This window comes from Microtus oregoni, unplaced genomic scaffold, assembly GCF_018167655.1.
Source record: "Microtus oregoni isolate MIOR12 unplaced genomic scaffold, Mior012 000029F_ref0000214, whole genome shotgun sequence".
NCBI lineage: Eukaryota > Metazoa > Chordata > Mammalia > Rodentia > Cricetidae > Microtus > Microtus oregoni.
Window position 1 is genome coordinate 15,320,750 of NW_024543088.1, and position 22,943 is coordinate 15,343,692.

The 22,943-nt window shown below is 50.9% G+C and overlaps 2 protein-coding genes across 4 annotated transcripts; both read left to right on the top strand.

Annotated features, from left to right (window-relative positions):
• Nucleotides 1–2,099: 2,099 nt before the first annotated feature.
• Nucleotides 2,100–6,551, top strand: Znf358 (zinc finger protein 358). The gene is made up of 2 exons (XM_041678354.1): nt 2,100–2,260; nt 4,382–6,551. Exon 2 carries the CDS (start codon nt 4,420–4,422, stop codon nt 6,103–6,105), a length of 1,686 nt encoding a protein of 561 aa, XP_041534288.1. The 5' UTR covers nt 2,100–2,260; nt 4,382–4,419; the 3' UTR covers nt 6,106–6,551.
• Nucleotides 6,552–9,091: 2,540 nt separating this feature from the next.
• Nucleotides 9,092–22,878, top strand: Mcoln1 (mucolipin TRP cation channel 1). Of its 3 annotated transcripts, none has more exons than XM_041677668.1 (15): nt 9,092–9,316; nt 13,384–13,589; nt 14,791–14,958; nt 15,036–15,201; nt 15,795–15,903; nt 16,135–16,231; nt 16,402–16,501; nt 17,939–18,045; nt 18,159–18,308; nt 18,440–18,541; nt 19,216–19,290; nt 19,431–19,553; nt 20,454–20,669; nt 22,451–22,581; nt 22,679–22,878. In XM_041677668.1, exons 1-15 carry the CDS (start codon nt 9,286–9,288, stop codon nt 22,713–22,715), a joined length of 1,818 nt encoding a protein of 605 aa, XP_041533602.1. In that variant the 5' UTR covers nt 9,092–9,285; the 3' UTR covers nt 22,716–22,878. The 3 variants fall into 3 exon arrangements, with proteins under 3 accessions (XP_041533602.1, XP_041533603.1, XP_041533604.1); XM_041677670.1 differs by lacking the exon at nt 9,092–9,316 and adding an exon at nt 9,520–9,659; XM_041677669.1 differs by lacking the exon at nt 19,216–19,290 and having other exon boundaries at nt 9,094–9,316.
• The last annotated feature ends 65 nt before the right edge of the window (nt 22,879–22,943 follow it).

Consider the following 22,943-nt stretch of genomic DNA (forward strand, 5'->3'; position numbering starts at 1 on the left):
CGCCAGGTGGCTTTAGGGGAAATTGAAGCAGTTATGGTTGGTATAGTCTGTGTCTGGGATTCCAGCAACTCTTATTTCAGAGCTGTGGGAGGATTGAAAATGGAATGTGGGCTGTGGCTGGCAGACAGGGGCAGTCATTTGTGTTATGGGGGAAAGGAGGGATGTGTGGTCATTGTTTTGGTTTCAGCCTATCCTACGTCTATCTTAGTTCAGATATGGTCAGAGGGTGGCCTTGCTGTACCCTATCGTTTATGCTTAGGTCTGTGTCCCGCTGCCAGCCACCCAGGGCTTGTTTTCATTCTCTATGGTGGAGGGAGGTGTGTCTAAGTCGGAAAATTTGCCCTATAGCCTTCTTTAATCCTGGCTGACAGTCAATGTCAGTGTTCCCAAAATCAGCACTTTCTCCAGCTTCTTGACCTGCCATTAGAATAGGAGGCTGAGAAGATGGAACTTTCAGACTTTATTACTGGGGACAGGGGACGAAAGAGTTTCCTAAAGGTAGTGAAGGATTCTATGAACAAACAACTGTGTGTGTGTGGGGGGGGGGCTGCACACATACATGTGTGTGGAGTACAGTGTGGGGGGGGGCTGCACACATACATGTGTGTGGAGTACAGTGTGGGGGGGGCTGCACACATACATGTGTGTGGAGTACAGTGGTTGACTTCAGGTGTCGTCCTCAATTGTGCACCTCCTTATTTATATGGAATTTATTTATTTATTTATTTATTATATTTGGTTTTTTTGTTTTATCAAGATAAGGGTTCTCTGTGTAGCCCTGACTGTCCTGGAACTGGCTCTGTAAACCAGGTCATCCTCAAATTCAGAGATCAGCCTGCATCTGCCTCCCAAGTGCTGGGATTAAAGGAGTGTACCACCACAGCCAGGCTATCTTGATTTTTTTTTTTAGATTACAATTATTTACTTACTTACTTATTTATGTGGTGGGGTATGTATGGCTTGCATGTGGAGGACAGAGGACAACTTGTAGGAGACAGTTCTCTCCTTCCACCATGTGGGGACGAGGGAATCTAACTCAGGTCTAAGGGCCCTTGAGCCAATACCTTTACCCACTGAAACGCCTTGTTGGCCCTCTGACTTTACTTTTTGAGACAGAGTTCCTCAACGAAACCAGAACCACTAATTCAGCTAGACTGGCCCGTGAGTCCCTGGATCCTCTTGCCTCTGCTACCTCAACTCTAGCATTGTGGTTGCCCTCCACTAAGTCTGTCTTTCCACATCATTGCCAGAGGTTTGAAGTCCCTAAGCTTCTGCAACGTGCAGTTTACAGACTGGGTCACCTCTCTGTCCCCATCAGTCACACCACAGACCTTCTTCAGTTCACCCACTGAACTGTTTGGACAGCCCTAAACTTTTTGAGATAATACTGGATGAAGCAAAGACAAACACTTTAAATTGCAGGGCTTCTCAGAGCCTCCCTTTGCCTATGTGGTTGGATATCATGATAGCTGTTGTTTGAACCAAGATAGAAAAATGGGCAAAAGACCAAGACAAAGGCCGGCAGAAACAAAACAGGGCAAAGGCACAGAAAATGACCAGGCCAGAGGCAAAGAAATTGAAAGATGAAAAAGAGAGAGCCTGGTAGGAACAGAGAAAGAAAAGAAGAAAGAATTGTTTCACCAAATACAGGTTAACCATGGTTCCATCCCTGGGCTCTATAAAGTGGAAGGAGAGAGTCGACCCCTGCAAGTTGTCCTCCAACTTCCTTTCCCATAAGCAACACGGCACTAATACACACTAAATCAAATAATTTTTTTAAGGGGGTGAAGGCAAAAAGAGACAGAGAGGAGCAGACAGAATAGAAGAGAGATGTACAGATGGAGACACAGACAGGGATACAGATGGAGAGTGTCAAGATCAGAGTCGGAGAAGGGGCGGAAAGAGGCACATGGGTGAATGGAGGGATCGTGCCAGGATGGCGCGGGCTGGTAGGACGCAGACAAAGACTGGACGTGCGCTGGCCGGGGTTGCCCGGGCCGGGACAAAGACTTGGCCCGGGGGGCGGGGGCAGCGATGGCGCCGGCCGCCGAGGGCGCGGGCGAACTACAAGTCCCAGCAGCTCCCGCAGCGGCCCTCGGCCGGCCCCTCTCGCTCCCCGGGAGCGCCTGGCGGGGCCGCTGGGCCGAGGGGGCCGCCGGCGGGGCTGGTGGGCGGTGGGGTTTCCTGCGAGCCTGGGGCGGGGAGACGCCGTCTGGCCAGCGCGGGTGCAGCTGGGCCGGGCAGGGGCGAGGGGCATCGGGTGAGTGACCCCGAGAGCGGATCGGGCAGACTGGGAAAGACTCGGCAAAAGGGGGAGGTGGCTGGGAGGAGGCCCCCAACACTAAGAGCAGGGTGCGGGGCGCGGCTCTGGGCTGCTTATATGCACCCCTCGCCGAGTGCGTGATGCCAGCTCTCGAGCTAGGTAGTCAGGGTGGCAGACGCGGTGGAAGACGGGGGATCCCCAAGAAGCTCAGGCCTAGTGCATTTAAACCGCCACCCCCGGGACCACCCGCAACCCCCCCCCCCCCACTGTGAGCCTGCGATTGGGGTGGGTGGAGGCGCCCGCTAGCTCTGAGGTCCTGCAGCGCAGGACGCCTCCTTGCTTCAGGAGGTGATGGTGGGTGGGTGGAGGTGCTTTCTTTCTGGAAACCAAGAAAAGCCTGGGGTATTGTTCTTCCGATGTGGGACTTAAGAAAGGCCTTTTACTCCATAGTGTGTGTGTGTGCCGCGGGGAGGTATAGTATTACCTCAAGGGTCCCAGGAAAAAAAATCCCAATTGTTATCTCCCACCTCCCAGTCTTGGGAGTTCTTTGAAGCCCTTTTTCCCAAGAGGTGATCCGGGTGCACCTGCCTTTTCCCTCGTCTAAGAGATGGGAGTTTCCATCCAAGATGGGAGTTCATGAAACTGCTTCCTTTGAAACAATCTAAAAGTCCCCTGTCTCTCAGAAATCTGGGAGGACTCCCGGGAGTATTGCCCGCTAATCTCCAACAGTGGGGCCTGGGTAGAGAAGTTTTTAGGGGAACTCAGCACCCCTCTAAGTCTCCTGGCTGTGAGGCTGGGGCTCGGTAGATTTTCCTAATCCCCAGGAACCCAGCCCAACAAACAAAGAGTTCCCTCAGCCCCAAGGTAGAACTCTCTTACTTTCTCCCAATCTGCCCCCCTAGCTTTCCCCTTAACACAGTCTTCATACCCTAATCATTGAGTCTGGGGCTCAGGCATTCAGTTTCCTGGAGACATTCCTCCTCTCCCTTCTCCTGTCGACCCCCCCCCCCCCGCCGCCCCCAGTTTTCTCTATCACCCCACAGTGCCCAGCTATTGTTTTCACCAAGGGGTTAAATGCACAATCTTCTAGCCAATTGGAAAATAGATCTATTAACTACTCTCTCCTCCCTTCTGGCTGTGGAGTTCTTAGTGCCCCCGCACTCCCTTCCCCAGGAAAGACCCATGTATTTATTCACTCTCCTTAATTCTGAAAACTGTTACTTTGTAGCCCAGGTTGCCCTTGAATTGTGCAGATCTTCCAGCCTTAGCATCCCAAATGCTGGGATTACAGGTGTGTACTGAGCAGCTAGCTCAGGTCTCCTCTCCCGTGTCCTCTAGCTTAGGAAATGGACACCAAAGATCTTCTGTCTAGGAGATAATATATCCCACCCAAGCTGGGAGGTCTATAATTCTTCACTGGGACACAGAAGGGATACCAGCTATCATTAACTTCTCAGCGTTACCACCACCCATTCTGCTTCTGCAGGACAAACCACACAAGTTCCTCTCTCTATCAGGAACATCCTGATCTACCACTTTCTAAGGTGGGGCAAGAATTCAGACCATGACCTCATGAGGAACAAAGAACCCTGACATCCTTTTCCCCAGATGAAGGGTGTCAGACCTTAGAACTGTCTTCTATAAGACCCAAGCTCCCTTTCTACAAGATCTCAGGATGGGGCTGGAAATGTCGCTTACCTACCGTGCAGGAAACCCTGGGTTTGAATTCCAGGACTACCTAAGCCGAATGTGCTCGTGCACAGCCTGCAATTCTGCACTCAGGAGGTTGAGGCAGGAGGATAAGAAATTTAAGGTTATCCTTGGTTACATATGAGTTGAAAGACAACTCAGGCTACACAAGACCTTGCTTAAAAAAAACAAAATCCCAAGATGGCCTCTTATCCCCTCCAGGTTTAAGCTGAAAACGGAGACTATCATCATGTCCCACTAGGGTCCCTGTCCTCCAAATCCTAAGTAGGACACCAGTTAGAACTCTTCCTGTGGTTAAAAACAAAAACAAAATCTGTATGTAGTTAGCAGGGACTTTTGTGTGTCATGGGCCAGTCACTCCCCCCCCCCCCCACCTCCCTCCATCAATCTCCTGTGCTCATACTGCAGATTCTGTGCCAGAAGCCGCAAGCAGTTGCACTTCTAGGATGAGGCGCTCAGTCCTGGTTAGGAATCCGGGCCACAAGAGCCTTAGGCCACTTTATGGAGACCTCCATTCAGACCCAGAAGACCTGGACCCCAGTCCCAAAGATCCAGATCCTATTTCTGAAAGCCCCGAGCCGGAGCCAGAAGACCTCAACACTGTCTCAGAAGATGGGGACGCCAGCTTTGAAGATCTGGACCCTGAGGCAGACGAAGCTCAGCAATCCATTTTGGGGAAGCCAGACTCGGATTCCCAAAATTTGGATCCCACGTCTTCAAGTTTTGACCTTGATCCTGATGTCATTGGCCCGGTGCCCCTGGTTCTGGACCCAAGCAGTGACACCCTCAGCCCGGCTGCTCCAGATGTGAATCCCCTTCCCTCTGGCCTCACTGCCACCCCTGAAATCTTGGCCACAAACCCAGCAGTACTTCCCGCCCCCGCAAGTCCACCTCGTCCGTTCTCCTGTCCCGATTGTGGGCGAGCCTTCCGTCGCAGCTCTGGGTTGAGCCAGCACCGGCGCACCCACAGTGGAGAGAAGCCTTACCGCTGTCCCGACTGTGGCAAGTCATTCAGCCACGGCGCCACACTGGCCCAGCATCGAGGCATCCACACAGGCGCGAGGCCCTACCAGTGTGCTGCCTGCGGCAAGGCCTTCGGCTGGCGGTCCACACTGCTCAAACATCGTAGCAGCCACAGTGGGGAGAAGCCACACCACTGCCCGGTGTGTGGCAAGGCCTTTGGTCATGGCTCGTTGCTGGCCCAACACCTGCGCACACATGGTGGCCCTCGTCCCCACAAGTGCCCGGTGTGTGCCAAGGGCTTTGGGCAGGGTTCTGCGCTGCTTAAACATCTGCGCACCCACACTGGCGAGCGTCCTTACCCATGCCCGCAGTGCGGCAAGGCCTTTGGGCAGAGCTCAGCCTTGCTCCAGCATCAGCGCACGCACACGGCTGAGCGTCCCTACCGCTGTCCCCACTGTGGCAAGGCCTTTGGGCAGAGCTCCAACTTGCAGCACCATCTCCGCATCCACACTGGTGAGCGACCTTATGCCTGCCCACACTGCTCCAAGGCCTTTGGGCAGAGCTCGGCGCTCCTGCAACACCTCCACGTGCATTCTGGCGAGCGCCCCTACCGTTGTCAGCTCTGTGGCAAGGCCTTTGGCCAAGCCTCTAGCCTCACCAAGCATAAGCGGGTGCACGAGGGAGCTGCAGCTGCAGCTGCTGCAGCGGCAGCAGCTGGGCTGGGCCTCGGGCCTGGCTTGAGCCCAGTTTCTATGGTGAGGCCAGGGCAGATCTCTTTCCTAGGTCCCGATGCTGTTTCTGTGCTGGAATCTGGCCTGGACCTCAGTTCTGGTGCCAGCTCTGCTCGAAGTCCTGATCCTACTTCTGTGCTGGGTTCACTCCAAAATCCCATCCTCCAGACCCACTCAGGATCCGTCTCCAGTCCCGATCTTGTTCTGTCTTCTGACCCTAAACCAGCCCATGATGCTGACCCTGATGTGGTACCCAGTCCTGACCAAGAATCTGATCCCAGCCCAACCCCCGATCTTGTCCCCAGTCCTGACCCCAACCCCAAGTCCCAAATGAATCCCTGCTCTCCTACTCACGACAGTCCCAGCCCAGCCCTTCCAACTGGAGAGAGTCCCAAGTGGGTAAAGGAGGAAGGGGCACTGCTGGGGCCCGATGGATAAAGGGGGCACTGGCATCTATGGTGGTTTGGGAAAAGTGTCTGTTATATTCATAGTAAAATCCTCCTGCCTCCTGACTCTGTGTGTTGCTTGCCTTTTGCGCCTTCTCCTACTGCGGTAGGGGTGGAGGGTGTGGTCAGAGCCCAGACCGGTGGAGGCACACCCTCTAGGCTTCCTAGCTTCCCATACAAGGCCCCACACAATCTTTCCCACTCATCATGCCTCTGTTCTTCTGGGTCTGGCCACTGTGATCCGTCACTCAACGTCTGTGGGTGTTTTCCAGTGCTGGAATTTCAGGCATGCTGATGTTCTAGTGGGCTACTAAAGGATCCATTGGATCCTTGAGCTAACCTCCTTGCCCTTGAAAAGCCACTGGAGGAGCAGAGGTTTCTCTTCCTTATGTGCTTAACAAACATCTCTTAGCCTGTGTAGTGGTGCAGGCCTGTCACCCCAGCACTCTGGAGGTGGTAGCAGGAGGATTGGGCTATGTAGTGAGACTCTGTCCCAAAAGGCTAGGCTATTACTTGGTGATTGTTGCTTATTTCTATATTAAAATATCTATTTTTATTTGATGTGTATAAATGTTTTGCCTGTGTGTATATCTGTGTACTATGTGCATGGAATGCCCACATGGGCCAGAAGAGGACGCTGGATCCCCTGGAACTGGAGTTACAGCTGGTTATGAACCATGATCTTGGCGCTGGGAATTGAACCCAGGTCCTCTGTAAGAGCAGTAGTGCTCTTACCCACTGAGCCATCATATACATTCATTTTGTGTGGAGGCAAGGTAACTTTCAGGAGCCAGTTCTCCTACCATGAAGGTTCTGGGGACTAAACCCATCAGGCTTGGCAGCAAGTGCCTTTACCTGATAAGCCTTCTACCAGCCTTCTTTATTTTATTTAAAAGTTTTATTTTTATTTCATGTGTATGAGTGTTTTGCCTGCATACAAAGTGCATCAAGTGCATACCTGGTGCATGCCAGAGAGGCCAGAGTGGTGCTGGATGCCCTGGACTGCAGCTATGGGCAGTTATGAACTGCCATGTGGGTCCTGGGTACTGGCCCAGGATTAACATCAAAAGATCTCTTCTCTTGATTTGTTTGTTTATTGAGATAAAGTCTCATTTTGTACCTCATGCTGGCCTGGAACTTGATGTAGTCCAGGCTTGCCTCAGTTTCCTGGGTGCATAGCTATAAACCATCATGCCTCAATAAACATCTAATGCTCATTGAGGTCTCAGCAGGAAGCAAGACCAGCACAGTTTGGACACTTATAAAGCTAAGTACAGAGGGTGGAGCATTCTAAAGCATAGCAAGGTTTCTGATTTAGATGGGAGGATCACTTTTCCTGAGGAAGAGTTTTATGTTTGTTTTATTTTGTTTTAGGGGTAGGGTATCACTACACAGACCTTGCTGTGGTTTCAAAAACCATCTTCTACATGACGCAACATGCCTGCTTGTGTGTGTGTATGAGTGTGTGTTGTAATTGTGGGTGTGGATGTGAGTGCCTGTTTGTGTGTACACATGAAGGTAAGGAATCCAGGTTGATGTCTTCTTTTTTACTCTTCATTTTTTTATTTTTATTAGAGATCTATGAGTATTTTGCTTCCAGGTAAGGGTTCACTGTCACTGGTAACTTTGGAGGTCAATATATACTGGAAATGGAGTTAGGGAGGTTGTGAGCTGCCATGCTGGGAACTGAACTCTATCCTCTGCAAGACCCGGTGCTCCTAACTGCTATGCCATCTCTCCAGCCCCTTATGTGTTTTATCCCGGAGCTCACAGATTTACTAGAATGCCTGGCACCTGGCCCTGGGCCTCAGGGATCCTCTCATCTCTGCCTCCTCAATGCTGGGATTGCAGGTACCAGGCCAAGGTTTTTATATGAAATCTAGGGACTTGAATTCAAGTCCCGAACTCATATAAACAAGCACTTGGGCCACTAAGCTATCTCACCAGCCTCCACGCCTGGCTTTTGAGGGAGTCTTACTATGTTTACCAATATTACTGACTGCACTGACCATCATGCCTTGTTTCTGCAGTGCTGGGGACGGATCCCAGTTTGTGCATGCTGAACAAGCACCCTACCAACTGGGTGACAGCCTCAACACTGGGAAAATGGTCTTGTACCGCTCTGAGAGGCAGGTAACTGTGGGTGATTCCCATTTTACAAAGGAGAAGAAATTTTTGTTGTTTTTGGTTTTTTTCCAAGACAGGGTTTCTCTTTGTAGCCCTGGCTGTCCTGGAAATTGCTTTGTGGCTGACCTTGAACTCAGCTCCACTTGCCAGGATTAAAGGCATAAACCACCACGCCCAGCAAGATTTTAATTTATTATTATTAATAATAGAAAGAAATAGATCGCATAGTTTAAGGCACTCTGGAAAGTTTTGAAGCGATGGTTAGAAGTGCTTGGATTCAAACTCGTATTTAAACTACTTGTCTTACACAGAACCTATCTTTACAACCGCAGACCGCAAACGTCCTGAGGCCATAAAGAGGTGGAGTCTCCGTTTGAGCGCGAAGTTTTCAGGTCTTTGCAAAGCCACGGGAAACCACTAGGAGGTTCTAGTAGAGACAAATTTTATGGAGGTCCTTCAGGCTGCTCGTAGGCGGAGGTTGGCAGTAAAAGGCAGGACTGAATGCAGAAAGGCCGGTGTGTTTGGGCTGGTAGAAAATGGTTTTATTTGGCTTAGAAAGTACAGTTTGCTTGTAACCTGGATGGGAGACCGGAAAAGTTTCTGGGAGTTGAGGGGAGGGTACTTTCGGCTTAGGACGTAGGGTCATCACCGGACACCATGAAGGGTAACAGTGTAGACATAGAAGTCAAGAGGCTGACACGGAGCCAGATCGGAACCAGTCGCTGCCACACGCTAGAAATCAAGTTTCCCAGACCTGTTAGCCTTGCTAGTCGGTGCTAGGACCGCGCGACTGCCCTTAGCCGGCACGTCGCCACCGAGGAAGCGCATGCGCACTGCGGGAATGGAGGGACGGAGGGGAAGCACTGCCCTGGCACCCTAGGCTGGGTCAGAATTCGTCACGTGTTCAGCGCTGGCGTCCCGCTCACGTGACCGAGGCTCCTGTCAGCTGACGCGAGAGGGTTTGAAGCGACGCCGGGAGGGAGCGAGGCCGCAGTGACCGCGGCGCGCGCTCGGACCCGCCCGCGCCCGCGCTCACCGTGCGGCCATGGCCACCGCGGCGGGCCAGCGCGGCTCAGGTGAGCGCGGGCGGCGGGAGGGCGCGTCCGGCTCCTTGATCTCGGAAGGCGAGCGCCCAGCCCTCCGCTCCTCAAGTCTAGTGCGGGAGAAATGGGCATTGGGTTTCTGGAACCTGGGCGGCGGGTGGGCACCAGCATCTCCGACCACAGGCGGAGAGCTTCCACAGATCCTAGAATCTGGGCGTCTGGTGGGTATCAACATACCTGACCTTGGGCGGCGAGCGGCGAGCTTAACGTTCTGAAGTTCTCTGAGGTCTTCTCTGCATTCCTATGGGAGAGAGATTGACAGATGCCTCCTAGAACCTGGGCAACGTGTGTGCGTCAACATCCTCGACCTTGGGCGGTGAGCGCCCAGCTTCGCGTTCAAGTCTAGTGCGGACTTTCTCTGCTGCTCTGTTGGGAAGGGAAGGGCAGAAGGCTTAGAGAACTTGGGGGATGAGCTCCCAGTTTCCAGCTCTGAAGTTCCCCAGAATCCCCATGGGAACCTGGGTGGTGGGTGGGTACCAACATTTCTAACTTAGGTGGAGAGCTTGCATAGTTCCCAGAACCTAGGTTGTAGAAGGGTACCAGCATCGCTTGGCCTCAAGCAGTGAGCTTCCACAGCTCTTAGAACTGGGTGGTGGGTGACCACCGTCTTTCCCAACAGTTGACACTAAGCTTTCAGTTTTTCCCCTTAAGTCTGGTGCAGACTTCTTAGCTGCCCTATGGAGGAGACATGGGCAGATGGTTCCTAGGACCGGTGGATGGACACTGGCCTTTCAAACCTCTGGCAGAGAGTTTTTTTTTTTTTTTTTTTTGTTCATCCTGAAGGCCAGTCTTATGAGAGAGAGGCAGATAGTACCGAGAACTCTGACTGTGGGTGGGCATAAACTTCTCCAACTTCAAAGGGCAGGACTCCTTATAACCCCAGCTTCCGCCTCCCTTGTGCTGGGATTATAGGCATGGGTCATCATGGATGTCTTTATTATTGTTATTCTGGAGCATTTCTTTCCAGGTAGTATGTGACCTATGAGAGTGTTACCTTTAGCACCTAGTTCTGCTCAGTTTGTGAACACAGACAGCAGCCAGCTTCTCCTATTAGGACAGTAGTTGAAACCCAAGGATTTTGTTAGTGATGCTTTTGTTTTGTTTGGGATCAGTGTTTTATTCTGTAGGCAAGACTTCAACCTGCTTTGCTTTTGTTTTCGGTTGTTTTGAGACAGTCTTTCTGTGTAGCCCTGGCAGTCCTCTGCCTCCACAGTGCTAGAATTACATGTGTGCACCACCACACCAGACTTGAATATGCGATCCTCCTTTCTCGGCCTCTGAGCACCGGGATTACAGGCCTAGACAAGTAGTCCTCCTCTGCCTCTTCTCTCTCTGGATTGAACCTAGGGACACGCTTACTAAGCAAACACACTACCACTGAGCTATGTCCCCAGCTGTAAAGGTCCAGTTGCTCAGTTTACTGAAACTCAGTAACTTTCACATGAGACTCAAGGCTTCGCTTCTGGCAGCCAATGTTCAAATGCTCAGCTTCCCTAAATGCAGGCAGGAAGGGAGCTAGCGGGATGGCCTCCATGAATCTTGATTACAACACATGCGGTCTTGCCTTCCTAAACTGAGATTGTATGTTCCCAGCTTCCAGGCCTGCCATGGGGAAATCTGGGGTGAAATCTCATGTTGATCCCCACTGTGTTCTGACTTCAGACACTCCTGTGGGAGGCCTGGCCAGTAATGTCTGGGATAGGTTAGCTGGGGAGTAACAGCCTGCCTCTGGCTTTCCCCTACTAGCTTGTAAACAAGCTCACCTAGATTAAATAGGGAGGGGCCAGGTCCAGACCTGAAGAACCACAGGTAGTGACATGGGCCAGCTTCATCCTGGTAGGCTTAGTGCTGGAAGAATGGCTCACAGATAGAATGCTTGTGTTCCATCACCAGCAGCACAAATGAATCTATTTTCACCAGGCCTGGTTGTGTATGCCTTTAATCCCAGCACTCAGGCCCAAGAGGCAAAGGCAGGTGGATTCCTATGAGTTCAAGCCAGCCAGTGACACCCTGTCTTAAAGCGGGGAAAACTACATAGCTTTGTTAGATAGAGGATGAAAGCCAGGAGCAGAGGCATGCCTGCAATCCCAGCATCCAGCATGTGGGCGGTGGAGGCAGGAGAATCAGGAGTTTAAGGCCATCTTCAATTCTGTGAGTTGAAGCCACCTGGAACTACATCTGTTTGTTGTTGTTGTTTGTTTTGTTCCAGAGAGAGAGAGAGAGAGACCAACTGAGACCTGAAAGGTCTTCCAGTGGAGGTGACTAGGCTGTTAGAGACAAGTCTAGGCTACCAGGAACCAGGACTGATGGGGACTCCAACAGTTGCTGCTGCCTGGGAACTTTGTTTTTGTGCTCGTAGTTGACTCTCCCACACTGGCCTACGACTCATAGCTCTCTTGCCTCCAACTCTCAAGTGTTTGCCTGGCAGGTGTGAGCCCCATGCTGTGCCCTAGCTCTGCACAGACCTAGCTGTGCACTGAAGAACGGGCTCTTCCCTGCTGGATCTAGCAGGATTCTCAAAGCAGTTTCAGGATCTCAGCCTTAGGGGAAAATGGTTTCTGGAAGAGTTGGGGGAGGCGAACCGAGGCTGGAATTTGGCTCTTGGCTGTGTGGTCCCCTGAAGGATGATAAGTGAGTTGGTTGCACGGGGCAACCTGTCTCTTCCACCATGTGGGTTCCGGGATTGAACTCAGGTTGTCACCTACTTAATGAGTCACCTACTTTACCTACTTAATAAGCCAGCCCCAGTTTTGGGGTTCTTCTGGGTCAGGTTCTAACCCAAGCTGGCCTGTGTTTCGGTATGTAGTTCAGGGAAAACTTGAACTTTCACCTCTGCTGGGTTTACAGACATGAATCATTATGCCAGCCTTTATTATTGTTAGGCCCAGACCTGTGACCTGGGATGGGCTGGTTTCTAATGGGTTCAAAGGTTATTCTTGTGGGATTTGTCCTGAGAACTCTGGAATGTGGGCTCTGCTATGTGCTAATTACCTGTAGGCTAGAGTTGGGATAAGTATAGGGGCCTTGCCAAGCTCTCCAAGAAGCCAGCGTAGACAAAGCTGATCCTTCTTCTCCCCAGCCCACAAGAAAACTGGTGGATTTTTCTGGCTAGCCTCAATCCAGGCTCTGAGATAAAAGCTTTATAAGTATCGAGTGCTCCATTTATGGAGGATTGTGGCTACTTCTTTTGGAAGATGAGGCTGAGGCTCAGGGAGGAGAATAAATTTAGACTGCCAAGCTTGGTAGCAAACATCTTCACTCTCTGAGCTATCTTACTGCCTACGCCCCCGCCCCTTTCTCCTTGAGACAGAACCCCAGGCTGGCCCCAGACTTGTGGCTACCTTGAACTCCTGATCCTCCCACTTCTACTTCCCAAGTGCTGGATTATAGGCCTGTGCCTTGCCAGGTTTCTTTTTCTTTCACTGTGTGGCCCAATGCTGGCCTAGAGCTTGTAATCCTCCTGCCTCAACTTTCCAGTGTTCAGATTACGTTTGTGCCTTCTTCCCTTCCTACCTCCACCCTCCCCACTTGCCTTTCCTTTCTCAGCAGGGGCTCATGTAGCTCAAGATAGCTTCAGACTTACTGGATAGCCAAAGATGTACTTGATCTCCTGATCCTCCTGCTTCTAGCTCCTGAGAGCTGGGAGTTCAGGTGCGCACCACCATGCTCACTTTCTCTTACGCTGGGATCAGACTCAGAGCTTTGCGCTTCCTAGACAAACACTCTGACAGCTGAGTTACATCCCAGCCCTGGTTTTTCTTTTTTTATAAAATACTTCTTATTACATTTACTTATTGTGTATGTGTGCACGTGTGATGAGTTGGTGGGTTCTCTCCTTCCACCATGTGGGTTCAGAAGATCAAAGTCAGGTTGTCAGGCTCCGAGGTAAACCCCTTACCTGCTGAGCTATTTTACAGGCTCTCGCTCTAGTTTTTGTCCTACATTCGCCCTTGCCTGTAGGATTGGTGGGACTTGCTGGGGAAGGACGCAAAGGGCATTGTCCATCCCTGATCTTCTACTACCTTTTCCCATTCTTTTAGAAACTGAGAGACTGCTGACCCCCAATCCTGGGTATGGGACCCAGGTGGGGACTTCACCAGTCCCAACAACGCCCCCAGAAGAGGAAGACCTCCGCCGCCGCCTCAAGTACTTCTTTATGAGTCCCTGTGACAAGTTCCGAGCCAAAGGCCGTAAGCCCTGCAAGCTGATGCTGCAGGTGGTCAAGATCTTGGTGGTCACTGTGCAGGTGAGACCAGTCAGGCAGGGCTTCTGCCAAATGTCACCAAAACCACCACAGCCACTGTTCTCATCTCAGAGGGGCCCCTTGCTGCCTCACAATGACAATGACGTAATATTACCAGTTAGGAAGGAATCTGAGGTTTGTGCTCAGGAACTCCTTGTAGCTCCCCAGAAGCACTGGCCATACTCTTCCCTCCATTGTATACCTAAATGCCCTTGAGGCTCACACAGGTTAAGAGTCACGACTGAGCACTGGGTAGACAGCATTTGAATCCAGTTAATCTGATACTATCCTGATCTCCTCTCAGCAAAAGTGGACCTGCAGTACTTATCCTGGAGGCTTGGGTTTAGCACACCACCTGCCAATCAGTAAACATATTGACCATACTCCACTGCTGTGAGGTTTACCAGTATCCATCTTGTGCTGTGTACTGGGGATGCTTTTATGGGCGTAGCATGGAACTTAAGGAATGAGAAGTGAAGAGCACCATGTTACTCAAGGCAAAGAAGAAGAAGTACAAGGAGCTGGTGGTTTTTATATGCTGACACAAGCTAAAGTCATCGGACAGGAGGGAAACCTCAATTGAGAAAATGCCTCCATAAGATCTGGTGGTAAACAAGCTGTTGGGTATTTTCCTAATTCATGATCGATGAGAGAGGGCCCAGCCCATTGTGGAAGGGGCTACCCCTGGGCTGGTGGTCCTGGGTTCTATAAGAAAGCAGGCTGAGCAAGCCATATAGAGCAAGCTAGTAAGCAGCACCCCTCTATGGCCTCTGCATTGGCTCCTGCCTCCAGGCTCCTGCCCTGTTTGAGTGCCTGTCCTGACTTCTTTCAGTGATGAACTGAGATGTGAAAGTGTAAGCCAAATAAACCCTTTCCTCCCCAAGTTGCTTTTGGTCATGCTATTTCATCACAGTAGTAACCCCAAGACAGCTGGAGATATATCTCAGCTGGTAGAGCACTTGCCTGGTGTGCATGAAGCCCTAGGTTTCATCCCTGGTACTGCATAAACCAGGTGTGGTGGTGTACACCTGTTATCCCAGCACTTGGGAGGTACGCAGCCAGGAAGGTCAGGGTCAAGGTTATCTCTGACTGAATAGCAAATTACAGGCTCCCCCTGCAGTGCCAGTAGGGCCTTGTCTCGCCCAGGGAACATCTCTTGGATTCTCTTTTTCTTCCTTGCCAACCTCTGGCTCCTTCTTGGCAGCTCATTCTCTTTGGGCTCAGCAATCAGCTGGTAGTGACATTCCGGGAAGAGAACACCATCGCCTTCCGACATCTCTTCCTGCTGGGCTACTCTGATGGCGCTGATGACACCTTTGCTGCCTACACACGGGAACAGCTCTACCAAGCCATCTTCTACGCGGTGGACCAGGTAGGGGGTGTGAGAGGGTTGCAGGAGTACTGTGCAGCACAGGTGGGGCTGACAGGCCCTCTTCTCTCTATTCACAGTACCTGATCCTGCCTGACATATCCCTGGGCCGGTATGCCTACGTCCGTGGTGGGGGTGGTCCTTGGGCCAATGGCTCTGCTCTGGCTCTCTGCCAGCGGTACTACCACCGTGGCCATGTGGACCCAGCCAATGATACTTTTGACATTGACCCAAGGGTAGTCACTGGTGAGTAGCCAGGGCAGGGCCTAATTTTGGGGAGTTTAGGTTTCCAGGATTAAAATCCTGACCTAGGGGCTACAGATATGTCTTAGCACTAGAGAGCCTGCCTAGAATGCCCCAGTGAGGCTGTGGAAGAAAGGGAAATAGAGAAAAAGGAAAAAGTGTGTAAAATCCTGCCCTTGTCAGCTGTCTGTCTGTGTGATCAGATTGTATAATCATGAACAATTTGACGTGTGCAGCGTGCTTACTGGAATGCACGCCGCAGGAAGAGCCAGGCATTGTTTTGAATGCCATCCACTCACTGAGCTTTCAGAGAGCCCGTGGGACGCTGTGGTCTCTGTAGAGCATAAGGTAGATCATAACCCTGGTTTGGGTGGAGGCAGCAAAAGGTCAAGTGTGAAGGGAGGGCTGAAGGTATAGCTCTGGTGAACTCTGGCCTAGCACACAAATTCTAGGCTTGATCCCTAGTGCTGGAAAAAAGCAATAAAGCATAAAATGGGAGTTGAAACAGTGAAGAAGGCCTGACAGAACTGTGGGAAACTGGCCTGGGCCTCCCCAGCGCCCTGAGTCCTTTCCGTGACGTGACTACCTGTCTTCAGACTGTATCCAGGTGGATCCTCCTGACAGACCCCCCGACATCCCCAGTGAGGACTTGGAGCTCTTGGATAGCAGCACCAGTTACAAGAACCTCACACTGAAATTCCACAAGTATTACCATTTTCTCTTGAGGGGATTGATTCCTTGAGGGGCTCAAGGGCCCAGCTGAGGATGGGGTGGGTGGAGGTGGCAAGAGTCCAGGCATCTGGATCTGAAGCCATTTTCATGGGGTTTGTCGGGGGGCTGGAGCCACCACAGCTGTTTCCTCTGCTAGCTGCAGAGTCAGCACAGGATAGCGACTGACATTGAGCCCTTGACCCTCACCTAAGCCTCCCCCAATAGGCTGATCAACGTCACCATCCACTTCCAGCTGAAGACGATTAACCTGCAGAGCCTCATCAACAATGAGATCCCAGACTGTTACACCTTCAGTGTCCTGGTGAGCAGATTGACTCCCATGCACCCTCTGCCTGGTTAGGGGGCATCAGAGAGCTTTCACCAAGATGGTATGAGAGTGATGGGGTAGAAGCTAGGACCTGGGCCATCTGTCATGGGGGTTGGGAGCTGGTACTTGGGGCTGCTCAGGCTTACTCTGCCTTACCCCTTCAGATCACGTTTGACAATAAAGCACACAGTGGGCGAATCCCTATCCGCCTGGAGACCCAGGCCCACATCCAGGAGTGCAAACATCCCAGCGTCTCCAGACATGGTAAAAACCCTCCTACCTTCAGACCGCCCCCACACACTGCCCCCCAAACAGTCCTAACTCCCAGGTGTTTCCTGGGCCTCCTATAGTACTGTCCAGCGTCCTTACCTTTCACGCCTTGTCTGTGAGTCCTAGACCACTGTCAGTCATGCATAACCTGCCTGGGAGTGTCCTGGACCCAGTCAAGTCCACCACAAGTAGGCAGGCCTCTAATCCCAACTCTTTAGGAGGGTGATGTAGGATGATCACAAATTCAAAATCTGCCTGGCCTGCTGGACTTCAGAGTGAACTCAAAGACAGCTGGGCAATTTAGAGACCTTAAAACAAAAAGTAAAAAGATGACAGTGGTACAATTGTTGCCTAGCATGCAATACTAGTGATTTAGTCACTAGTACTGCAAATAAATACATGAGTAAATAAATATTTTCTTATACTCCTAGCACAAGGGTTAGGAGTTCAAGGTCACCTTGACTATGTCGTGAATCCCAGATTACTCTGGGCTGTGCAAGACCCTGTCTCAAAATAAAACTAAATGGACTGGAGATGTAGCTCAGTAGCAGAGTAATTCCTAGCAGATATGAGGTCATATCTTCAATTCTCAGTGCTTTGAAATTATTTTTTAAAAAAATTAGCTTTCCTGTAATCCTAGTATTCTGGAGGCTGAATTCAAGACCAACCTTGGTTACATAGTGATGGAGGAAGGTCATTGGCTAATAAAGGAACTGCCCTGGCCCATTTTATTGGTTAGAGGATAGGTGGGAGGAGTAAACAGAACAGAATACTGGGAGGAAGAGGAAGTGAGCTCAGAGACTCCACAGCTCTCTTGGGAACAGACGCCTGAGAGAGACGCCATGTCCCGCTCCCGGGATGAAGCTCCGACCCAGGATGGACATAGGCTAGAATCTTCCTGGTAAGCGCACCTTGGGGTGCCATACACAGATGATTAGAAATGGGCTAAATTAATATGTGAGAATTAGCCTAGAAGAGAATGGGCCAAGCAGTGTTTAAATGAATACAGTTTGTGTGTTGTTATTTCGGGCATAAGCTAGCCAGGCGGCTGGGGTGCTGGGGATGCAGCCCTGCCGCTCCTATTACTACAACATAGTAAGTATTAGATCAGCCTGGGATATATGAGATCCTGTCTTTGAGACAAACAACCAAACAAAACAGGGTTGGGATGTATTTTAGTGGTAGAGTGCTTGACTTAACACTGCAAAAGAATTATGCTCCATATCAGTGTTCATCAGGAATTTTGACACTTTCCATGCTAGGGAATCCCTAAATCTACTGATGGCCCTAAACCAGCCATGCACACACACACACACACACACACACACACACACACCCTCTCCTCTAGGACTCCTTCCTTGGCCCAACCCCTAGCCCCAACCTCTTATGGCCCCATGTGAATTTTGATGGGACCCACCCTCCTTCCTGTAGGAGACAACAGCTTCCGGCTTCTATTTGATGTGGTGGTCATCCTCACCTGCTCCCTGTCTTTCTTGCTGTGTGCCCGCTCACTGCTACGTGGCTTCCTACTGCAGAACGTGAGGCCCTGGTGTCACGAGCGCTGGTGCCCGCCTTGCCCAGCCCTGGGGCCATGGTGGGGGTGATGGCCTAGTAGTTTCTAGATAGACCCTCACCTGGGCTCCTCCCATAGGAGTTTGTTGCATTCATGTGGCGGCGACGGGGTCGGGAAATCAGTCTGTGGGAACGGCTCGAGTTTGTCAATGGCTGGTACATCCTATTGGTTACCAGTGACGTGCTTACCATCTCGGGCACTGTCATGAAGATCGGCATTGAGGCAAAGGTACAAGTCCTTCCAGTGACCTGCTCTCGGGGTCCTGTGTCTCTGTCTTCATGTCTTTGCCTGTTTGGGGACCACCTCCCCCCCCCCTTGTAGAGTATGCCTACGAGTTGATCCCTCACTCCTGCCTACAGAACCTAGCTAGCTATGATGTCTGCAGCATCCTCTTGGGTACCTCCACACTGCTCGTCTGGGTTGGTGTCATCCGCTACCTGACTTTTTTCCACAAATACAACGTAAGTCTCCTGCCCCTGAGCCGGCCCTGGGTATCATCTGCCCCAAGTTCTCAAACAAACCCAAGCACACAAAGCAGTCACTAATTCTTGTCAGTCGGTGACCCATCACAAACACCTTTCTTCTCCTTTTATTTATCTTTTTATTTATTTTCAAGTTTTTGAGACAGGGTTTCTCTGTGTAGCCCTGACTGTCCTGGAACTTGCTCTGGCCTCAAACTCACAGAGATCTGCCTGCCTCTGCCTCTTGAGTGCTGGGATTAAAGATGTGCACCACCACATCTTTATTTTTTAGTTTTAGGTTTTGGTTTTTTTTGAGACGCGGTTTCTCTGTGTAGTCCTGACCATATTGGCCTTGAACTGAGAGATTTTGCTGCTTCTGCCTCCCTGAGTGCTGAGATTAAGAGCATGCACCACTACCATCAGCTTTGTATTTTTTTTTTTAAAGGCAAGGTCTTGTGTAGCCCAGGCTGGCCTTACTACACAGTTGAAGATAACCTTGAGTTCCTGTTCTTTCAGTTTCTGCCTCCCAAGTGCTGGAATGATAGCTGTATGCCATCATGCTTGGTTTTAGGTAGCGCCAGGGATCACACTCAAGGCCCTGTGCGTACTAGGCACTCTACAACCGAGCTCCATTACCAAACCACAAATCTCTTTCTTATACCCACCTACCACAGACATACGCGTCTTTGTACCCGGGCAGGACCACGGGAGCCTGTCCCTACCTGCCCGTCCAGCTGAATCCAGCTGTGGTATGTCCTAGGCTCCTCCCAGGTGGGTCCTGCCCTATCTAAACTCAGCAGCGGTCACATTGGTGAGGTCCTCCCTGCCATTTGAGAGCTAGTTGGGTTGTGGCCATTGCCTTCACTGTGGTTCCGTTTCTTCTCTGCAGATCCTAATTGCCACACTGCGTGTGGCACTGCCCAGTGTCATGCGTTTCTGCTGCTGTGTGGCTGTCATCTACCTGGGCTATTGCTTCTGTGGCTGGATTGTCCTGGGGCCCTACCATGTGAAGGTATGGGCTATTGGGGGCTGTATTTGTGAACTGCCAAAGGGCCCCAGGCTCCCACCCCTCTCCCAGCCTCTGGTCTCTTAGTTGTTGATCTGATGACCTGAAAGACCCACCTTGACCTCTGCTACCATACCTACAGACTTGTAGGTTTTGTTTTACCATCTGTGTAAGTAAATTGTGCATGTGTGTGAGCGCATGTATACATGTACTGTGTATGCACATGTATATGGAAATCAGAGGTCAACCTTTGCTGTCATTTCTAAAAAAAAATTTCACCCAAATAGTTTTGTTTTAAGACAGGGTCTCATAGTGTAGCCCTGACTATCCTGGAACTGACTATATAAACAGGCTAGCCTCAAACTCACAGGCATGCATGCTTCTGCCTCCAGAATGCTGGGAGTGTCATCGTGTCCAGCCATATCTTGGTTTTTTTCTTTTGAGACAGGGTCTAATTAGTCTGTAACCCATGATCAGGATCAATTATCTGGCCTCTGAGCCCCAAGGGATCCTCCTGTCTTCACCTCTCCAGTTCTGGGATTGCAGGCACACTTCCACACCCAATTTTTTATGTAGATGCTGGGGCTCAAATGTGGGATCTCATACTTTACCAGCTGAGCCACCTCCTCTGCACCCTGTAGCAGTTTTATATTCTGTCCCCTCTGACCCCCAGTGATCCTGACATTGACCCTGTGACCAGGTCATTCTTGTGGTCACTGATGACTGTCTTGACTTGGGTTACTCCACCTATCAGCCCCTCTGACAGTCCTTGAGCCTGTGACCTTTAACTCCCCGACCTCGCCATTGATATGATGACCCTCAGATGGGCCAGTTGCCAGTCATTCTGCCGCTGACCCCTGGTGAGCCTGACAACCCCAGCCATACCTATCCTCTCACTGTCTACAGTTCCGCTCGCTGTCCATGGTTTCTGAGTGTCTGTTTTCGCTCATCAACGGGGACGACATGTTTGTGACATTCGCAGCCATGCAGGCCCAGCAGGGTCGCAGTAGCCTGGTGTGGCTCTTCTCCCAGCTCTACCTCTACTCCTTCATCAGCCTCTTCATCTACATGGTGCTGAGTCTCTTCATTGCACTGATCACAGGAGCCTACGACACCATCAAGGTCAGCCATCTTTACCCTCCTCCCTTCCTCGGAATCCTTTTTCCTTCTCCCCTCCTCCTGAATTAGTTCCAAGGGCTGCCTGACTTCACAGAGTTGACCTGGGGTCACAGTAGGTCAAGCAGGAAAGACAGTCCGAGGAGAGAGCAGGCTGGAACTGGATTTGTGGGTAGTTGGGGTTGTGTGTGGGGGTCATCCTGAAAGAGAAGCCTAGGGCATATCACAGCTGCATTCAGCTGGTGGGTGGGAAAGGACAGATTTCTGTAGTCCTGCTAAACAAAAACAAAACAAAAACGTGTATTTTATTTACTCTCTCCTCAGTGTGTGTGTGTGTGTGTGTGTGTGTGTGTATGCATACACCCTTACACACACATCTCATCACATGTGTGGAGGTCAGAGGACAACCTGCCGGAATTGGGTCTCTCCTTTCACCACATGAGTCATAGACCTGAGCTCGAGGCCTGCTGAGCTGTCTCACTGGCCTCCTCCCTCTCCCATATGATCTTTTTCAAACATTTTCTTATTTGGGGGGTGGGAGAGGGTTGTGCACAGCATAGTGTTGTTTGTGGAAGTCCGTTCTCTTCTTCCATGATGTGGAATCACCAGGGTTGATGTCAAATACTTTTATTTACCCTCTGAACCATCTTACAGGCCTGTTAAGTTCTGCCCTTGGAGAATAGCCTTGAACTTCTGTCCTCCTGCTTCCCCCACCTGAGTGCTGGGCTTATAGATACTTAGCACCACATCAAGTGTATGTGGTGCTGGGAATGGCATCCAGGGCTTCCCGAACACTACGTGATTGCTCTCCAACTGAGCCACGTTTCCAGCTTAGAAGCTTTTCCAGCCCTACCCTAATACCAATTGTATCAGGGTCCTTCTGTAGCTTTGCATGCTTCTTTTATACCTCTTGCTAGTGGCTATCAATCCATGTACTATTCATATTTCCCATTAGCACTAGATGGATGGTGACCACTTGATGCCCAGTGTACTCCACACTGAGTGTGATTCCTGCCTCCCTGATACCCCACTGTCCTCTCATTCAGCCTCCCACAGCCTGCAGGAAAACAACTTTTTCTTAGCACCCAAGAAGACACAGGAGCTAAGCACACATGCGTACAAATGAAGCAAATATACATAAGTATCCAGAAAGCCTTTGTGGCAGGTGGCTGCTTAGAATATTCCCCTCTACTCCTTAAGAATTCTGGATTGGAGAGATGGAATCCCAAGGGAGAGCATACTTCAAGACTGGAAGATTCAAGACATGGTAGCCAGAAAGGGCCTGGAAAAATAGTGGTGGCCCCAGGAAGTCTTGAGAAGAAGGTTTTCCTGGGACCCTGCCTCCTTCTATGTCATTGATAGCAGATGTGTGCCCGTTCCCACATGGATGGTCTGTAGCCATCCCACAAGTATAGTACTGTCACCCAGGCCCCAAGCAGCCACCTTGAGTCTTGCTGGAGCACACTCCTGTAGCACCTTTGGATGTAGGAGTTCAGGCCTCACATTCATAGCTGAGAGTTGCCTTGTTTTAAGATAGATTGCTAAAATACACAGTGTAGGCTCCTGGCCTACAGCAGAGGGCACTAAACCAATAAAATTGAGACCTGTGGCCACATCCAGGGATGGAAAAGGTTTCTACAGTGAAGCAAGCTACAAGGCAAAGGTCCAGAAGTGAGTCCAAGGCGGTCCCATCGGAGAAATAGTGGGGCACCCAGTTGACTGCACCTTAAGAGCTTTAGCGGTCAGGACCAACTTTCATGCTGTTTTGGGGCATCGTCTCTCCCCAGCACCCGGGAGGTACTGGCACAGAGAAGAGTGAGCTCCAGGCTTACATCGAGCAGTGCCAAGATAGTCCCACTTCTGGCAAGTTCCGGCGCGGAAGTGGCTCGGCTTGCAGCCTGCTCTGCTGCTGTGGAAGGTTGGAGCCCCAGGTGTGGGTTGTGGGTTGATAGAGCCTAGGGGAAGGCGTGTGTGCCAGAGATCCAAAGCTCCTTCTTTCCACTTCTCTTTTCCAGGGACTCCCCGGAGGACCATTCGCTGCTGGTGAACTGACTCCAGGATCATCGCCATAGACTTTATCCCCTGTACTGCTGGAACCCCAGCTTATTTATTTTTCGAATTTGGTTTTGACAGGCCTTGTGGACTTGTCGAATCGGACACTGGGAAAGGGAGGGCATGTAGGGTTGCTGTTAAATAAAAGGGAACATAAACGTGATGATCTAATTTGTAGCTGGGGTGGGAGGGCACCCCCACAAAAAAAAGCTGACTTTTTCCACAAGT

Coding starts and splice junctions, on each gene's coding strand:
- Znf358 (XM_041678354.1), top strand. CDS start 4,420: ATGAGGCGCTCAGTCCTGGTTAGGAATCCGGGCCACAAGAGCCTTAGG.
- Mcoln1 (XM_041677668.1), top strand. CDS start 9,286: ATGGCCACCGCGGCGGGCCAGCGCGGCTCAG. Junction 14,959..15,035: donor TCTTCTACGCGGTGGACCAG/GTAGGGGGTGTG, acceptor CTCTATTCACAG/TACCTGATCCTGCCTGACAT. Junction 19,291..19,430: donor TCCAGCTGAATCCAGCTGTG/GTATGTCCTAGG, acceptor TCTTCTCTGCAG/ATCCTAATTGCCACACTGCG.